The sequence below is a fragment of the Equus quagga genome, chromosome 1 (genome assembly GCF_021613505.1).
Source record: "Equus quagga isolate Etosha38 chromosome 1, UCLA_HA_Equagga_1.0, whole genome shotgun sequence".
Lineage (NCBI taxonomy): Eukaryota > Metazoa > Chordata > Mammalia > Perissodactyla > Equidae > Equus > Equus quagga.
Genome location: NC_060267.1, coordinates 95,993,999 through 96,010,818, shown reverse-complemented (window position 1 = coordinate 96,010,818; position 16,820 = coordinate 95,993,999). Strand labels below are relative to the sequence as shown.

At 57.2% G+C, this 16,820-nt stretch overlaps 1 protein-coding gene across 1 annotated transcript; it reads left to right on the top strand.

Annotated features, from left to right (window-relative positions):
- The first annotated feature begins 1,391 nt into the window (after positions 1–1,391).
- Positions 1,392–8,433, top strand: PAEP (progestagen associated endometrial protein). Its single transcript, XM_046675249.1, has 7 exons — positions 1,392–3,807; positions 4,618–4,757; positions 5,398–5,471; positions 6,608–6,718; positions 7,447–7,551; positions 7,800–7,844; positions 8,269–8,433. The coding sequence occupies exons 1-6, from the start codon at positions 3,562–3,564 to the stop codon at positions 7,814–7,816; spliced, it is 693 nt and encodes a 230-aa protein (XP_046531205.1). The 5' UTR covers positions 1,392–3,561; the 3' UTR covers positions 7,817–7,844; positions 8,269–8,433.
- Positions 8,434–16,820: the final 8,387 nt, after the last annotated feature.

The following is a 16,820-nucleotide window of genomic DNA, read 5'->3' as shown; positions in this document are numbered from 1 at the left end:
CTCGGCTGCAGCGTGGGGGTCCTGGGGGTACAGGGTGGGGCATTGAAGTGGCATTGCATTCTCACCTGTGCAAAAGCCCGTTGACCACACTCGGCCCCAGGATTTCATTCTAGAAAAGTAATTTCCTGCTTCTGCAATTACAGGCCTGACCCCTGACCTCATCCTAAAGCGTGGGGGTCCTGGCAGGTGAGGAGGGGCCAAGTGTTGGTCAGGGCCCAGGTCTCCTCCCAGGTCCCACTCACTGGGGCAGCGAGTCCTTCCTCCCGCTGCCCGGCGCCAACTGCCTGAGGCCGAGGGTTGCTTTTTTGTCCTTTAATGGTATTCTGGGAAACATCGCCCCTGGAAATTATGAATAGATGTGCCCTGAAAGCGTTCTTTGTGGTCACCATTCACAGGAACGCACGGAAAGTCTGAGAAGGCCAGCAGGACAGATAGCCTGCAGCTCTTGGATCTGGCATTTCCCAAGCTTGTCAGAAACCAGCACGTCCACAGGCTGACTGCCTCTGCCCTGCGGCCCATCCAGAACACCAAGCAGGGCTGGAGAGGACGGCCTCTGGCGTTGAACACCTGGGCTGCCGTGGACGCCTGGCTAAGCTGCCCGGGCTAGCGTCCTGGACCGCCCGTGGCAGCGGAGGGTGGGCTTTTGCTGTTGAGGTGCGTCCTCTCCCAGCTCTGAGGCTGGAAGACCCCAGGCAGGGTGTCCCAGGGCTGCACTCCCTCCACAGGCTCTGGGGAGGGTCCTCGCCTCTTCCAGCTCTGCAGGCTCTGGCAATTCTTTTTTTTTTTTTTTAATTGAGTTAATGATAGGTTACAATCTTGTGAGATTTCAATTGTACATTAATGTTTGTCAGTCATGTTGTAGGTGCACCACTTCACCCTTTGTGCCCACCCCCCACCCCACCTTTCCCCTGGTATCCACTAAACTGTTCTTAGTCCATAATTTTAAATTCCTCATATGAGTGGAGTCATACACAGATTATCCTTCTCTCGCTGGCTTATTTCACTCAACAATTCTCTCAAGGTCCATCCATGTTATTGCAAATGGAATGATTTGGTTCTGTTTTGCAGCTGAGTAGTATTCCATTGTATATATGTACCACATCTTCTTTATCCATTCGTCTGTTGCTGGGCACTTAGGTTGCTTCCACGTCTTGGCTATTGTAAACAGTGCTGCAATAAACATTGGGGTGCACAGGACTTTTGGGACTGCTGACTTCAGGCTCTTTGGATAAATACCCAGTAGTGGGATGGCTGGATCGTATGGTAGTTCTATTTTTAGTTTTTTGAGGAATCTCCATACTGTTTTCCATAGTGGCTGCACCAGTTTGCATTCCCACCAGCAGTGTATGAGGGTTCCTTTTTCTCCGCAACCTCTCCAACATTTGTTGCTATTAGTTTTAGATATTTTTGTCATTCTAACGGGTGTAAGGTGATATCTTAGTGTAGTTTTGATTTGCATTTCTCGGATGATCAGGCGCCGGCAATTCTTGGTGTTGCTTGTCCTGTAGAAGCGTTGCTCCAGTCCCTGCCTCTGTCGTCACACAGCCTTCCTGCCGTGTCCCCTCTGTGCCCCTGTTTTCTCTTACAAGGACATCAGATATTAGCCTAGGCACCACCCCCATTCCAGTCTGCCTCATCTGAACTAATTACATCCGTAAAGACCCTGTTTCTAAATAAAACCACATTCTGGCTCTGGGTGGACATGAGCTTTTTGATGACACCATTCCACCCAGCATGCTGCCTTTCGCTCATGTTAGAAATTGAAAACTGGGAACACCGAACTTAGAGGACTGTCACAGGAATAAAAGCAGATGAAGCAGAAAAGGGAGCCGGGAGGGCCACTGGACAGCACACGCTCGAGAAACACAGATGCTGGGAGTCCTTTTCACTCGGTCGTGTCAGATCCAATGGTGAGCAGCAAATGGCATCATTCCCTTCCCGCCCCGCCCCACGTTGCTTCAACCTTCTGCAGAGTTTCGACAGATGCAGGATCTGCGGTCCAGGCCCCAGCGTCCTAGGATGCAGAGCCACCCTGAGGTGGAGCAGTGTCCACGCTGACAGGTACCTGCCCCACCAAGAAGCAGAGTCTGTGGGCCTCGGTCGCCACGCGGCTGCCACAGGAGGACCAGCCCGAGTGGGCTGACTGGACGAGGACTAGGGCCATCTGAGCTGCCCCTTCTTTCTCCATCCCCACCCCTGAAAAAGGGTGCCGGGGGCAGCCTGGGTCTGCAGTCTCCCCGGCAGGTGGGTTCCTTTGTGGCACAGTAACAAATGGCCTCTCTGGGAAAGAACAAGAGGCCAGATGGCAGACGAGAGCTCGTCCACGAGACTCCTTACCTTTTGTCCGAGGTGCTGACGATGACATGTGGAAAGGCCCTTCACACCAGGGGATGGGGGGACAGGGGCTGCCCCTCCAAGGCCCCCCTCCATTGGGAGTGGGGCCTGGACACCTCGGAGGCAGCCTCCCCTCTCCTTGCTCCTGTCTCCCACCCCAGTGCCCACGCCTCCCCAGAGATGAGCCCATTAAATCTTTGGGATGTCAAGCGGGAGCCACTGCACACCCTCGCATGGGCCCGGGGCACATGCACCCTCCACGGGGGCTGTTGGTCATTGTGGAATGAGCGAGATGTGCTCTTCTGCAACTGGCTCCATCCCCTCCTGCTGGCGCCAGCATGCCTGCAGACCCCCAGTTGTTGATGGCAGCTTGCTGTGATGCAGCGGCACAGGGGTGTGTCGAGGGATTTACAGTTCAACGTCCGGCAGAGCGCAGACTCCGACACTGTGGACGTCTCCATCACACTTGCCCACATGGAGCATGCCCGCGCTGCCCCTGTCATGCACCCCTTGAAGGCCGACTCCCTTTCCCACCCGGACCATCCGTCCTCTGGGCAACCCTGTGATGGCCAGGACCATCACGTTGTCCTGTTGTTGTTCTTATTAGTCTTACCAAGCAACAAACACTCCACAGTGCTCACCACAGCCGGGCCCACCCTTGGCGCTCTGTCCTACTTCACCCTTGCCTCGTCCTACAGGGGGTGGGGCCACAGAGGAGACCCCATCAGCCCCAGGCCAGAGGCAGGAGTATAAACAGAAACAGAAGGAAGACCAGGAAGGGACCACAGCCTTTCAAGGAGGCCTTGCCCAGCCAGGTGGGGCAGGCAGCACTGAAGCTGGGGCGAGCCCCCAGGAAGGGCAGCGGGCAGGAGAGGGTGGGGTGGTGCCAATGATCTGTGCCCCATGTGGGACAGACAGCCAACCACTGGTGCAACGTCCACGGATCCTGGGCTGGCATGGGGCCCTCCAGCCCTGGGCTGACCCACAGCCCCACCCTCCAGGATGCAGCTGTCCTCAGTGCTGGCTCTGACCTGTCGTTGTCTAAGAGCCTGATCCAGGAAGTGCCCCGACGCTGGCAGCCAGCCGGGACCCGCACCCCAGACCCTTCACTTCTGGGGCCTACCAGGACCTGTCCAGGCCCCAGGGGCACAAGGGACCTTCCTGTTTGCACTCGGAGGGGAGAAGGCCTCCTATTGTCCCAGTCAAGGAAGCCGCCGAGGACCGAAGATGAGTCACGGGGATTCCGGGAACCGCATGGCGGGGGCCTGGACAGTGCTGGTGCGTGGCCCCTCTCCAGCCTCCCTCCTATATAGGGCGCCGAGCCTGTGCCTCGGCCTCCACACTCTCCAGAGCTCAGAGTGCACCCACAGCGCAGCCATGAAGTGCCTCCTGCTTGCCCTGGGCTTGGCCCTCATGTGTGGCATCCAGGCCACCAACATCCCCCAGACGATGCAGGACCTGGACCTCCAGGAGGTTTGAGGGTGGCTGGGGTGGGCTGAGCTGTGGGGTGGGCGGGGAAGCTGGCCTCAGGAGGACAAGAGATAGAGGAGGCTGTGAGGTCGGGGCCTGGCTGGTCTGCTGGGGCCGCCCTAAGAGGTATGCCAGCCTGAGTGGCTTGAACGTCAGAGACTGTCTCACCTCCCGGGGGCTGGAGTCTGAGATCCAGGTGTCGCCAGGGTGGTTCCTCCCGAGGTCCCCTCCTGGGCGTGTGGGTGGCGTCTTCTCCCTGTGTCCTCACGTGGTCATCCTGTGCGTGTCTGTGTCCCGATCTCCTCTTCTCATAAGCTCACCGGTTGGACGGGATCAGGGCCCCTAACGACCTCATTTTGCCTTAATCACCTCGATAAAGACCCCATCTCCAAAGGCGGTCATGTTCTAAGGTCCTGGGGGTCAGGACTTCAACATAAGAATTTGGGGGGCATTATTTAGCCCATATCAGGGTCCCTCTGCCACCCAACATTTTTCCATCTCCAGCCATGTCTCCCCAAGATGCAACCACTCCCCACTCACTCCCGGTCGTGGGCTCCTCTGGGTCCTTCTCTGGGCTCAGAGTGAGTTTAGGTAGAACATTCCTGAGGCCAGCAGGGGAGGGGTCCCAGGGCTGCCCAGGGAGGGGGTCAACGTGTGCTCTGAGAACCGCAACCCAATTCCTTCCCAGGCCATCCTGAGGAAATCGGGAAGGGGCAGGACTCGGCCTGGCTGGGATGGGGTGGGACAGAGAGTCCACTGTGGGGCTGGGGTCCTCTTCCTGCCCCTGGAGTGCAGCTTGAGGAACCCCCTCAGGTGGCAGGGAAGTGGCACTCCGTGGCCATGGCGGCCAGCGACATCTCCCTCCTGGACTCCGAGAGTGCCCCTCTGAGAGTGTACATCGAGAAGCTGAGGCCCACCCCCGAGGACAACCTGGAGATCATCCTGCGTGAAGGGTGGGTGTGCCCCCGGGCTGCGGGCCAGTGAGGGTCTGGCTCCAGGAGGGGTGGGTGGGCAGGTGGGGCTCCTGATGGGACCTGGCCATGCTGTGAGTGGGCACGGTGCCCCAGGGATGGGGCTTGGGGCTCGGAGGTTCCCGGTGTCCCTGGGGCTCCTGCCAGGGCTCTGGACCAACAGGCTGACCACACAGAGCAGTTGCACGGTGTGGGGAGGAGACCGAGTGGAAACCGGCTGGTCAGCTGCATGCTACAGGTCCTCAGGGCCTGGTCTGTTCCTGCCATGAGCCCTGCCTGCCCCCAGAGTAGGGTGGGGGGTGCAGGAGAGAGCCGGGTGGCTGTGGTGGAGGAGATGAGGACTCAAACCCCAGGATTGTCTGCCAAATGTGGGTCATTGTCCCTGCCGTGGGTGAGGGCACTCCCAGCTGGTTTCTCTCTGGCTCCATCTGACTTCTCACGGCCCCATCCAACCTGGTCACCTGCCAGCTGTTAGAGGTGACAGTGGGTGCAGCCTAGGCCCAGGGGGCCGGCCGTCTCCCCTGGGAGCCCCTCCTGCAGCCAGACTTCTGCTCCAGCCTACAGTCTGACTTTATCAGAATGGTGTCCATGCCGGGGGCTCACAGAATCCACTGCCTTCCAGGGAGAACAAAGGGTGTGCTGAGAAGAAGATCTTTGCAGAAAAGACTGAGAGCCCAGCGGAGTTCAAGATCAACTGTAAGTGCAGGAGGCTCCCGGGGCTCTGAGCACAGGTGCAGTGGGGTGGGGCTCTGGCCCGAGGATACTGAGGCATGGTCGGTGACGGTGGCAACACCATCAAGAACCAGCTTCCACTGCCGTCCTCGCCCCTCCCTCTGGTGCCGCAGAGCCAGCGATGGCAAGCAGTTCCCTGCCGGGCTGGTCCAACTCCCGAAGGCGACCGAGTTCTCTCTCTCCAGGCTGGGTCCTCGAGTCCCTTGGGCTGAGCTCAGGAAACATCTGTGTGGTCCTGCCCGCTTGCCCTCTGCACTGCCTCCCAGGCCACCTGCGGGGAGCTGAGAGCCACTGCCTAATCCCCAAGGGTCAGGGCAGCCCCCTTGACCCATCCTGTCATACCCTCCACCTCCTGGGCCCGGGATTCATTCACTCATCCTCTCGTTCCTCCCTGAATCCAAGAGAAGAAAGCACCGTGGGTGTTGGGGGGGATGTCCCCCTCCAGACAGCCTGGGCCGTGTCCTGCTTTCCCCGCCCTTGGCCAGCCCTCCAGGCCGACTGTGACCCAAGGCTGCACAGGACAACCACTGACACGGACGCCAGGGCATCCACCCTGAGCCTGGCGTGATCTGTCGCAGTGGAGTCGAGACGCTGTCACTGCCTCTGCAGCCGCCCAGGAGACTCTGCCGTGCTGCCAGTGCCCGCTGGCCTCCGTCAGGCAGCCCTGTCTCGCTCCTCCGGTTCCCACAGCTCCAGGGCCACTCCGCCCCTCAAATGTGACCCTGTCTGAGGACCATCCTCTTCTCCTCCCTCACTTGGTGGCACCCGGTCTCACCCGAGATCAGTGTGGAGACCTCATTTCTCAACCACTCTGGGTCCCGAGACTTGGGTGGGGGTGGTGGGTCGAGTGATGAGTGAGCCCGAGTCCAGGAGGCGGTGGAACAGCCCTGGCGAGATCCACGGACAACGCAAGGGCTTCCAGCCCTCTGTCCGGGACCACTGCGGGGAAAGCCCGGGCTGTGCCGGGTGCAGGAGCAGCTCCCGCCGAGTCCTCGGCAAGAGGAGCCCGAGGGTCGTGCAGGCTGCTGCCCAGCACCCGCCTCCTGCCAGAGGGGAGAACCCGCCTCTCATTTCCGCTCCCGTCCTGGTCCCTCCTCCAGACCTGGATGAGGACACAGTCTTTGCGCTCGACACTGACTACAAGAACTACCTGTTCCTCTGCATGAAGAACGCGGCCACACCCGGGCAGAGCCTGGTCTGCCAGTACCTGGGTACGCGCCAAGCCCCAGGCTTCCGCGCTGAGATGTGGCTGCTGGGTCCTCGCGGGAAGGAGGCGGGGGCCGGGCGAGGGGGCCTCTGCCCTGGCGGATGAGGGTGGTGGGATGCTGGGAAAGGTGGTGTCTTGCTGGACTGTGGGTGGCTGGTGATGCAGAGCAGACACGCAGGCTCCTGTGGTTGGTTTGACAATCTCCATGAGGCCGACGGGTTGCTATGAATCCAACAGGCTTTGTTGACGGAGAGTTTCAATTATTTCACCAAACAGGAAGTCAGACACAAAAATGGCCTTAAACTATAAAGTCCCGAAAGCAAATGTATGGTGGCATTGTCACTGTCACAGAAGCGGTGCCGCTGAGTGTCCCAGGGTCCGAGTTGACCATGGCGTTGGGCTGGGGAGGTCTCCCTGGCCCATAAATCAGCCAGCCTGGGTGAAGGAGACCCCACAGCCTGGGGGCAGGGGCACTTTTCTTCCTGTGACCGTGCAACCCTCCAGCGCTGCCCGGGGAGGAGGAGGGGGCCTGGGCCGAGTGGGGAGGCAGGGACCCTGGAAGTCCAGTAGGCTGAACCCTGGAGACCACCCTGGGAGGTTGGGCTGGATCAAGCTCTGCCGACCTCAGGACGTTGGCTTGTTCTTCCCATGCTCTCCAGCCGGGAGCCCCCAGCCCCCTGAGTTCTCATCAAAGCCCCCACAGCCCAGGGACTGACCCCCCCACCCCCACAGCCAGGACCCAGATGGTCGATGAGGAGATCATGGAGAAATTCCGCAGAGCTCTCCAGCCTCTGCCTGGGCGTGTCCAGATCATCCCGGACCTGACCCGGATGGCAGGTGATCACCTCCACGACCCACGACAAGGCTTTCCCTCGGCTTGTGCCTCCTCACCCGGAAAGCCACGAACACAGAGAACATCTTCTCTCATGGTGGCCCCCTAGGCCTCCCAGGAGGCGGGTGACAGGCAGTTGGGGGCTGCAGAGCCCCCAAGGTGGGGTCCCCCAGCCCCCCCCCCAGACTCCCCTGGGCCCGGGGCCCCCTGTCTGCCTCGCGTCTCTTCCCCACGGCTCTCCCTCCCCCCACAGAGCGGTGCCGCATCTAGGCGAGCTCCAGCCCGTCCGCCTCCTGGGGTAATGTACCAACTGGGCCCCACGTCCTGGGCACATGGGGGTCTCAGTGGGGCCCCAGAACCCCCTGAATCAGCCTGGGGACTACCCTACGAGAATGGCTGGAACTGGGGTCCCTCCTGGCCCTTGTGGAAACAGGCTGGCCACGTGCCCGCTCTCTCGCAATGGCATCTCCGGGATGTTGTCTCCTGTGTCCTGGCCACACTCGCACATTATGTCCCCACCACTACTTCTGGGGGGGAGAGGGGGTGGGTGAAGGTGGAGGGCTAGGAAGGATGGCATGGAGTGACGGCCACTCAGCCTGAAGAGGGTGAGATGGGGGCTCCCTCTTCCAAGGAGGGGTTGTCCTGCCCCCCGAGTCAGGGCGGGGCTGGCGAGGGTCCAGCAGGTTCCCTGGGAATCACAGGGGAGCCCCTGTCCACTTCAGGGCCCGGGAGCCTCGGCCCCTCTGCCGAGACGCCGTCAGCCCCTCCTCCCTGTCAGAGGAATCAGGAGGGACAGAGACCAAGGCGGCTGCTGGACGTCGCTCCTCCTGGGACGAGGCACCTCGGATCCCGGCCTCCATCTCCTGCTCTGAGCCATGCCTCCTTCAGCAGTAAAGAAATAAACCTGAGCGCTCTCTCTGCCTGAGTCTTTCCTGGCCGACGCGTGTGGGATGGAGCCTATGGGGCGGCTCAGGGGGAGGAAGAGCAGGGCTGGGATTCAGGGCTTCTGTGTCACAGGCCTCGTGACCTTTAGGGATCAGCGCACATTACGACAGGCTCTTAAACTTTCCGGAAGGAGACAGGAGTGCTACAGAGGCAGCTCCCTGGTTAAGACCAAAACCTCACAGAGGACAAGAAATGAAAAATTACCTGTCGCTTAACCTAATAAATATTGGTACTAACACTTAAGTAAGTTACTTGCACATCGAATTTGGCGCTCTTTTGAAAATGTAGCCCGCGTGACCCTCGGCCCATCTTTCAGGAACCTAAGGACGATTGCGACCAGGCAGACTTGATACGAAACTTCGCACACCTATAAGTGCATCGGCCTTTTCTGGGCTAACGCAGAGTGAAGAGACTGTCCCTGGATAGAGGAGCTGGGCAAAAGAGGCCACAGGTGGGAAGGAAACTTGTTTTTCACACACTTTTGAGCATCACAAAAGGAAAAAAAGTATATAGCAACAGACACAGGGATTTTAAATAATAAGAACAATTTGTTTATAACAATACATACATACGTTTTCGTGTGTATATGTGCATAGTTATATACATGTTATATATACTTAATGATATACGTATAATATGACAGTTCTAAAATATAGATGGAATGGAAACATTTCTAGAAAAATATCAATTACCAATATTGGCAGAAAAAGAAAGCTTTAAAAGAACAGTAACTGCAGATAATGAGGAAGAGTTCCAGACCTTCTCAGTCTACAGATGGGGACCTGGCACCCCTGCCAGATGGTCTCTGGCTCACACAGTCTGCTCCAGGGTTGTCAGCACAGAGATAACAAAGCAACATGTAAATGGTAACAAAGCCAGACGAGGGTGATGCGGGAAGAGGGAAGAGGATGCCGTCACATTTTGAATACAGACACAGCTATCTACGTAATGTATTAGTGGGTTGAATCTAACAGCGTATTCAACACATCAGGATGTAACCCAGAAAATTAAGGATGTCTGCATATTAGGGAATATATTAAAAATTCACCACCTTAACAGATTAAGGGAGACACACCCTTATAGGCATCTTTAATTGAGTTTTTAAGAAGTATATTTCAACAACATCACATCCCGCTCGTGAGGCAAACTCCTTCCGTATCAGGAGCGTCACTCGACCGACGTAAACTGGCTTACGCTGCGTCATGAGCAACTCTGAAACCCCAGAGGCTGAAAACATCAAAGACTTATTTCTTGTTTATGCAAAATTTCTTTTGCAACTTAGCAGGGGTGTCTGCACTCATGGTCACTGAGGATCCAGTGATGAAACAGCCGCCCCTGTGAGGTTGCTGGTCACCATGCCAGAGGGAAAACACGGACGTCCCGAGGGCCTCGGAACGCCCAGTCAATGCTCTGTCCTGACAGACACACTCATCGCCTCCCTGCTCAGCCAGAAGTTGTCACTCAAGCAGACGGGAGCCAGGAAGAAGTAGAAGGGACATCCTTAAGCTGATAATAGATTTTAAAAAAACAACAGCTAACGTCATACATAATGGGAAGAGACTGCACGCTTTCCCCAGAGATGGAGAACAGGCCAGGCTGACCCTCCCAGCACTCCTGTCCAACATCACAGTCCACTCAGAGGACAGCAGAAGAAGTGACGGCGTGAGCACCGGGAAGGGGGCATCCAGCACAACTAGCAAGGCAAAGAGACTACACACAAATGACTGACGTCAGGAGAGACAGCGGGTCATTGCAGACCCTGCAGACGTCAAAAAGACAGCGAGAGAAAATCGTGCACAACTCAACAGACTCGAATTTGACAACGTAGGTGAAGTGGACCAATTTCTCAACACGCACAAACTACCACGACCCGTCCAACGTGAACGAGGCAGTGTGATAGCCCTACAGCTACCAAGAAAATGGAATTCCTAACTTGAAAATTCCCCAAAGAGACATTTCTGGGCCCAAGTGATTTCTCAGGAGAATCACAACAAATGGTTAAAGAAGAATTAGCATGAACGTGGCGCAAGCTCCTGCAGAAAAGAGAGGAGGGAACACGTCCTAACTCATTTTATGAAGCTAATATTGCTCTGATATCAAAACAATAAAAAGACTTTTCTTTTTAAAAAAAAGGAAAACTGCAGACTAATGTTCCTCGTCAACATAGATGCAACAATCCTTAACAAAATATTATCAAATAGATTTCAGCACTATATAAAAAGAATTCTACACCATAGCCAAGTAGGGTTTGTGCCAGGGACGCAAGGCTGGTTCAACACTTGAAAATTAAAGAGTTCAGCTCACTGGATTATCAGGCTGACAAAGAAAATCATATCATCATATCAATGTGGGAAAAGCATTTGACAAAATTCAACACCTGTTCATGATAAAAAAAAAAAAACCCTCAGAAAATAAGAGTGCAGGGAGCTCCCTCAATTTGATAAGGGCGTCGACAAAACCCTAGAATTAACACTGTACTCAGTGGGGGGTGATGGACGTTTTCATCAATGATGAAGGATCCAGAAGACGGCCAGGACCTGCTTCCACTCTCACTCACCATGGTGCAGGGCGTTCCAGCCAGGACAGCAAGGCAAGAAAAGATAACAAAAGGCATACAGCTCTGAAGGGACGAAACAGGGCCGGCCGGTGGCCTAATGGTTAAGTTTGCATGCTCCACTTCAGTGGCCCAGGGGTTCGCAGGTTTGGAACCCAGGCAGGACCTACACGTCGCTCATCAAGCCATGCTGTGGAGGCATCCCACATACAAAACAGAGGAAGATTGGCAACAGATGTTAGCTCAGGGCCAAACTTGCTCACCAAAAAAAAAGAAAAAACAGGAAGAAACAAAAGCATCTCTATTTTCAGATGGCAAGATTGTCTATGTAGAAAATCTCAAGGAATCTACAAAAAAATCCCTAGAACTAATAAGTGAGTTCACCAAGGTGGCAGGATAAAAGATAGACGTGTAAAAATCAGTTGCATTTTTATATACTAGCAATGGACATGTGGACACTGAAATTAAAAATGCAATACCATTTATAATCATTCTAAAAACAAAAAGTAGAATACTTAGGTGTAAATCTAACGAAACGTACAGGATCTGTATGCTGAAAACTATGCAATGCTGATAGAAGAAATCAAGGAAGAGTGAAACAAATGGAGAGACTGACAGCGTCCGTCTCACAGTGAAGGCGTCAGTTCTTCTCAAATCCAATTCCTGTCAAATTCCAGCAAGATTTTGTTTTGTTTTTTGAAAAGACTGGCACCTGAGCTAACATCTGTTGCCAATCTTTTTTTTTTTATTCTCCCCACAGTCCCCCAGTGCACAGTTGCATATTCCAGCTGTAGGTCCCTCTGGCTGTGGCATGTGGGACGCCGCCTCAGTGTGGCCTGATGAGCGGTGCCACATCCGCGCCCAGGACACCAACCAGTAAAACCCAGGGCCACTGAAGCGGAGTGTGAACTTAACCCCTCGGCCACGGGGCCAGCCCCCTCAGCAAGATTTTTTGTGGACATAGACAAGATTACTCTAGGATTTATAGGGAAAGGCAAAAGAAGTAAAATAGCTCAAAAAATTTTGAAAAAAATAAGATGGGAGGAATCAGTCTATCAGATTTCAGATCTTATTTGCAGCTACGGTAGTCAAGCCCTTCTGGTCTTTGCAGACGCACAAACTCATGGATCAGGGGGACAGAGAGCCAGAAATAGACTCCCACAAATGAATACACCTACCTGCCGTGCATCCGTGGGGACCGAGTGCCCCCAAACCGTGCCAAGCCCTTCCTAACCTGCGTGCAAGGTGAGGTGTGCTCTCCAGGCTCGCTCACACTCCGCGCTCCTCCCAAGCTCGGCCACCCTGCCAGTGGGTTCCTCCACGCCCGGGCAAGGCTCCCGGCCAACAGCAGCCTCTCCTCGCCTACTTCCCTGTGGGCCCCTCGTAGGAAGGAGCCTTATTTCTCCAGATCATGCCAGCATTGTTCAGCCAGCTGCCACTGCACCTTGGAGACTCTGTTTCTGTCCGCTTCCTCCCTGGTTATCAAAGCCGCTCCCATAGAATCCATGCAGCGAGCTTCCCGGCCTGGGGAGCCATGACCACACGAGGCCCGTTCCACTGCAGATGCCCGCCCCCCGCGACCTGTCCTCTCCCGACAGCCCTGCTGTAGTACTTTTCACGGCTGCTCCTATCTTTAAAACCTCGAGGTCTGGGGCCGGCCCCATAGCTGAGTGGTTAAGTTTGCACACTCAGCTTCGGTGGACCAGGGTCCCGCAGGTTCGGATCCTGGGCTCGGACATGGCACCGCTCATCAGGCCATGCTGAGGCGGTGTCCCACATGCCACAACTAGAAGGACCCACAACTAGAATATACAATTATGTACTGGGGGGCTTGCGGGAGAAGAAGAAGAAAAAAAAAGATTGGCAACAGTTGTTAGCTCAGGTGCCAATCTTTAAAAAACAAAACTTGAGGTGTATTTTGTGCCTTCAATGCTGCGACTCAACACCCTGAGCCAGGCCTGCCTCTCTCCCAGGCCTCGGTGGCAGCGGGGCTGGACCTCGCTCACGGGTCACCAGCACCCTGGCGACAGATGGGCCCCAGTGGTTTCCGCAGTCTGGTCAGGCTGTACAGGGAAGCCCGCTCTCCGGGCATCCCCATCAGAGAGGAAGAAGTCAGCAACGACATGGGAGCAGCCGGACGTCCGCAGGAAGCTGGAGCTGCTGAGACCGAAGCAAACAGAATTATCGCTTTTGAAGGTGAAGGGAAAGCTGGGGGTGGCTGCTGAGCAAACAAGCAGGTCTTGGGGGTCTTCTCGCTTTGAACCTGAAGGATTTTACTCAAATGCAAATATTTGTCCCTACAGAAGGAAAAGATCCCAGCTGCTCCTGCACAGTGGCGGGCAATGACATCCCCAGGATGGCCGCTTGGTGGCACCCGGGTCCTCCTATCACAGGACACCAGGGATGGAGGGGCCCAAACTGTACAGAAACGGTGGGGACATTTCACCTGAGAGGTTCAGCGTCCTGCTTCCACCGTCTGCATCTTAACCCCAGAGAGGGCGGACGTGGGCAGGACTCAGGACTCCGCCTGAAGGGCCCGCTGGACTTCCACAGGTGCGTCTCATTAGTGTCCTTCGGGGACCCCACAGCCTGGTCGTGCTTGCTCCTTAGTCTGCGAGGGCAGGTCCAGGGTCTGCCAAGACCAAATGAGCACAGTGACCATCGCCTGCGAGCGATGCAGGCGGAGCCCAGCTCAGGATCACACAGCCCAGGCCCAGGCACACAGTCCTGCCCTTCCCCCATCCTCTCATCAGGACCCACCCCCAAGAACTCAGATGCTGGACCCCTCCCAGGGCTGAGGAAGACCCAGAGGTGCCATGGGGGCTGTCACCTGAGACCCCAGAACCCACCCTGGCTGCCCAAGGGGACACTCCCGAGGTGACAGGCTCTAGCGTCCTCTCCGTGGCCCTGCTGACAGTGGGCGATGCTGCTGGAAGCTGGTCTCCCTATGCCCATGGGAGACAGTGGATCCCAGGACGGCAAGGCCAGGTGGCACCTCACCCTCCAACACAGTGGGCCTCATGATGCCAACAGCTGGGAACCTGGCAGGTGAGCAGGGCTGACAGTGCCAGGCTCAGAGGGGTGGTGGCTGTAGGCAAGGGCACCCTCAGGCAGAGTCCTGCTGGCTCGCCCAGAGCCCTCCGTGTGGCCTTCAGGGAGGCCGTCCTTTGGCGGTGCACTGGCCGTTTCAGCAGAATTCTTCTCATTTTCAGCTCCTGTGTGTTTTTCGACTTTTTAAAAAAAGGATTTAGGGCTTGGGTGCGCTTTCTGTCAAGGAATGAGTTCCTGGAGCACAGCTGTGCCCATCACCTGGGCAGTTCCCAGAACTGCACGCTCGGCTCTCAGGAGACTCCTCCAGGAGGACTCTGCAGTATTGGGGTAGCACCCAGCACTCAGCACCCAGCACCCAGCACCCTCTGACCACGGCCCTCCCGCCTCCGGGTGAGCAGCTGGCCTGGGCCCCTGGCTGCCCCGCTGCTTGGAGGCTGACCGCCCATGTGGCCTTGGTCTCCTCCCGCCAGCCTGGCCTTGGTGAGAGTGGCCCCATGGGGGACATGAGTGTTGCTGGCAGCCTCGCAGCCAAGGGACCTTGCCAATCATGTCCCCTCCCAAGGGCTCCCATCACTTTCAGATGAAATCCACAGGCTACGCTGGGTCCAGGAGCTCCTGATGGAGTGTCATCACCTTCACCAAGCCCCCCACATTCCCACGCCTCTAGCATCAGCTTCAGGGGTGCTCACTCAGTTGAGCCATCCCCTGCCTCTCCTCAGGGCTCTTACACACTCTGTTCCACCCTCTGTGAATATGTTCCCTCCTCCCTTTGCCCAGCCCCACCCCCCAGCACATGGTTTAGCTGCCACTCCCTCCAAGACTTGGGCGCTGTGTGATGCTGTCACTCGTGTGGCTGTGTGAGCCCCGAGATGGGCTGTAAGTTCCAGAAGGCTCTGTGGACCTCACTCGTTGCCTGGTGGAGGCCCATGCAGTATCTAGGATGGGCTGTTGTCTGCAACTCCTCCAGCACCCCTCGTGATTGGGGTTTCTGGGCATTTCTCCCATTTCTCCTTCAGAGGAACATGGTCACTTCCCTACAGACGTCCTGCTGCTCCAGAAGCCCCCTGGCCTCTGGAGGCTGGGATCTGACGGTCCATCTGTCTCCAGCCCCTTCGTGAGATCAGATGCTCAGCGGCCATGTCCTGTCATTCCCACTCCATGCGTCTCCCAGCCAGTGCAGTCCAGCTCAGCCTCTGACCTGCCTCCTGCAGGCCTCATGGATGCTGCCCCAGAGCCGCCGCCCCCGCAGCTCCAGCCAGGCCCCTGCGCGCACTTCAGTGGAGCTTGTCAAGGGTGATTTCTGGGAGCAAGAGTTTGTGGCTCTCCCGTGTGATTCTGGGCATATCCGCACAACCCAAGAATCTTGAATTTCCTCTTAAATTCTCTGTTCCTGGGGTGCCCAGGTCAGGAGCTGAGGGAGAGAGCAAGGAGAGCTCCAGACTCAGGGGGTCCCAAGCCCTGGGCCGATGGGGGCGACCTCAGGGTGCCAGGTCTCCAGGGTGACCTGGCCAGAAGAGATGGTCCGGTCCAGAGGGTCATGCACCCCTCGGAAGTGTGGCCAAAGCTATGGGCAAGGAACTTATGATGACACACACAGGTGCACACACACATGTGCACACACAGACACAGCAATGGGCCCATACCTGCTGGTTCGCACATGCACACATCCCTGCCTGGATCTCCACCTGTCTCTGGCTCAGCCCAGCCGTGTCCTCAGGGAGCCCGGGGCCAACGTCCCAACCCCCTCCCCCCGCTTTCCTGCTGCTCATGGGGCTCCCCGCACAGCCCGGGGGTGCAGGACCTCCAGGCGCCTGCTGCTCCTCTAGAGCTGGGCAGGACAGGGTCCCGCAGCTGCACTGGGCGAACCCAGGCCGACTGGTTCTCCCCGCTGTGTGACCCAGATGGGGCCTGGTTCCCGTGGGCCCACCTCATTAGGAGGCTGCCTTCCTTCCAGGTGAAATGGAAAATGCATGAAAGAATTCCACGCCGTGAACGAGATGGACAGGAGGGTCCACATCCAGGAGGGCAGCCAAGGAGCAGGGTCCAGGGGCTGTGACCCTCAGGACCGTCGCCTTGTGGGGACTCAGAGCACCGGCCCCATGAGGCTCCAGGGCCAAAAGCTGGGCCGCCTGCCCGTCCCGTGGGTGTGCAGGCCTGGGGTACCAGGAGAGGAGGAGAGTGCAGGGGAGGGGCAGGACCCCAGGAGGAGGGGCCAGACACAGGGAACAGCCTAGGACCCCCGCCCCAGAGCCAAGCGCTCCCCACACAGGAGGGACGGTCACTGCTGGGCTGCTTCCCCAGATCCTCAGAAGTGCCACCCAGGGTCATTGTCCTGTCCCCATGTGCCCGCCTCTGAATGCATCCTGACCTCCCTGCCCAACTGTGGCTGTCCTGCCCTCCCAGCCCCCCGTGACTGTCCTGCCCTCCCTGCCGCCCCGTGACTGTCCTGACCTCCAGCCCCCCCGTGACTGTCCTGCCCTCCCTGCCGCCCCGTGACTGTCCTGACCTCCAGCCCCCCCGTGACTGTCCTGCCCTCCCTGCCGCCCCGTGACTGTCCTGACCTCCAGCCCCCCCGTGACTGTCCTGCCCTCCCTGCCGCCCCGTGACTGTCCTGACCTCCAGCCCCCCCGTGACTGTCCTGCCCTCCCTGCCGCCCCGTGACTGTCCTGACCTCCAGCCCCCCCGTGACTGTCCTGCCCTCCCTGCCGCCCCGTGACTGTCCTG

Bases quoted from the DNA above. Each gene is read 5' to 3' on its own strand.
- PAEP (XM_046675249.1), top strand. From the start codon at position 3,562: ATGAGTCACGGGGATTCCGGGAACCGCATGGCGGGGGCCTGGACAGTG. The intron at 3,808-4,617 runs GTTTGAGGGTGG...GAACCCCCTCAG, and splicing joins AGGACCTGGACCTCCAGGAG to GTGGCAGGGAAGTGGCACTC. The intron at 4,758-5,397 runs GTGGGTGTGCCC...ACTGCCTTCCAG, and splicing joins GAGATCATCCTGCGTGAAGG to GGAGAACAAAGGGTGTGCTG.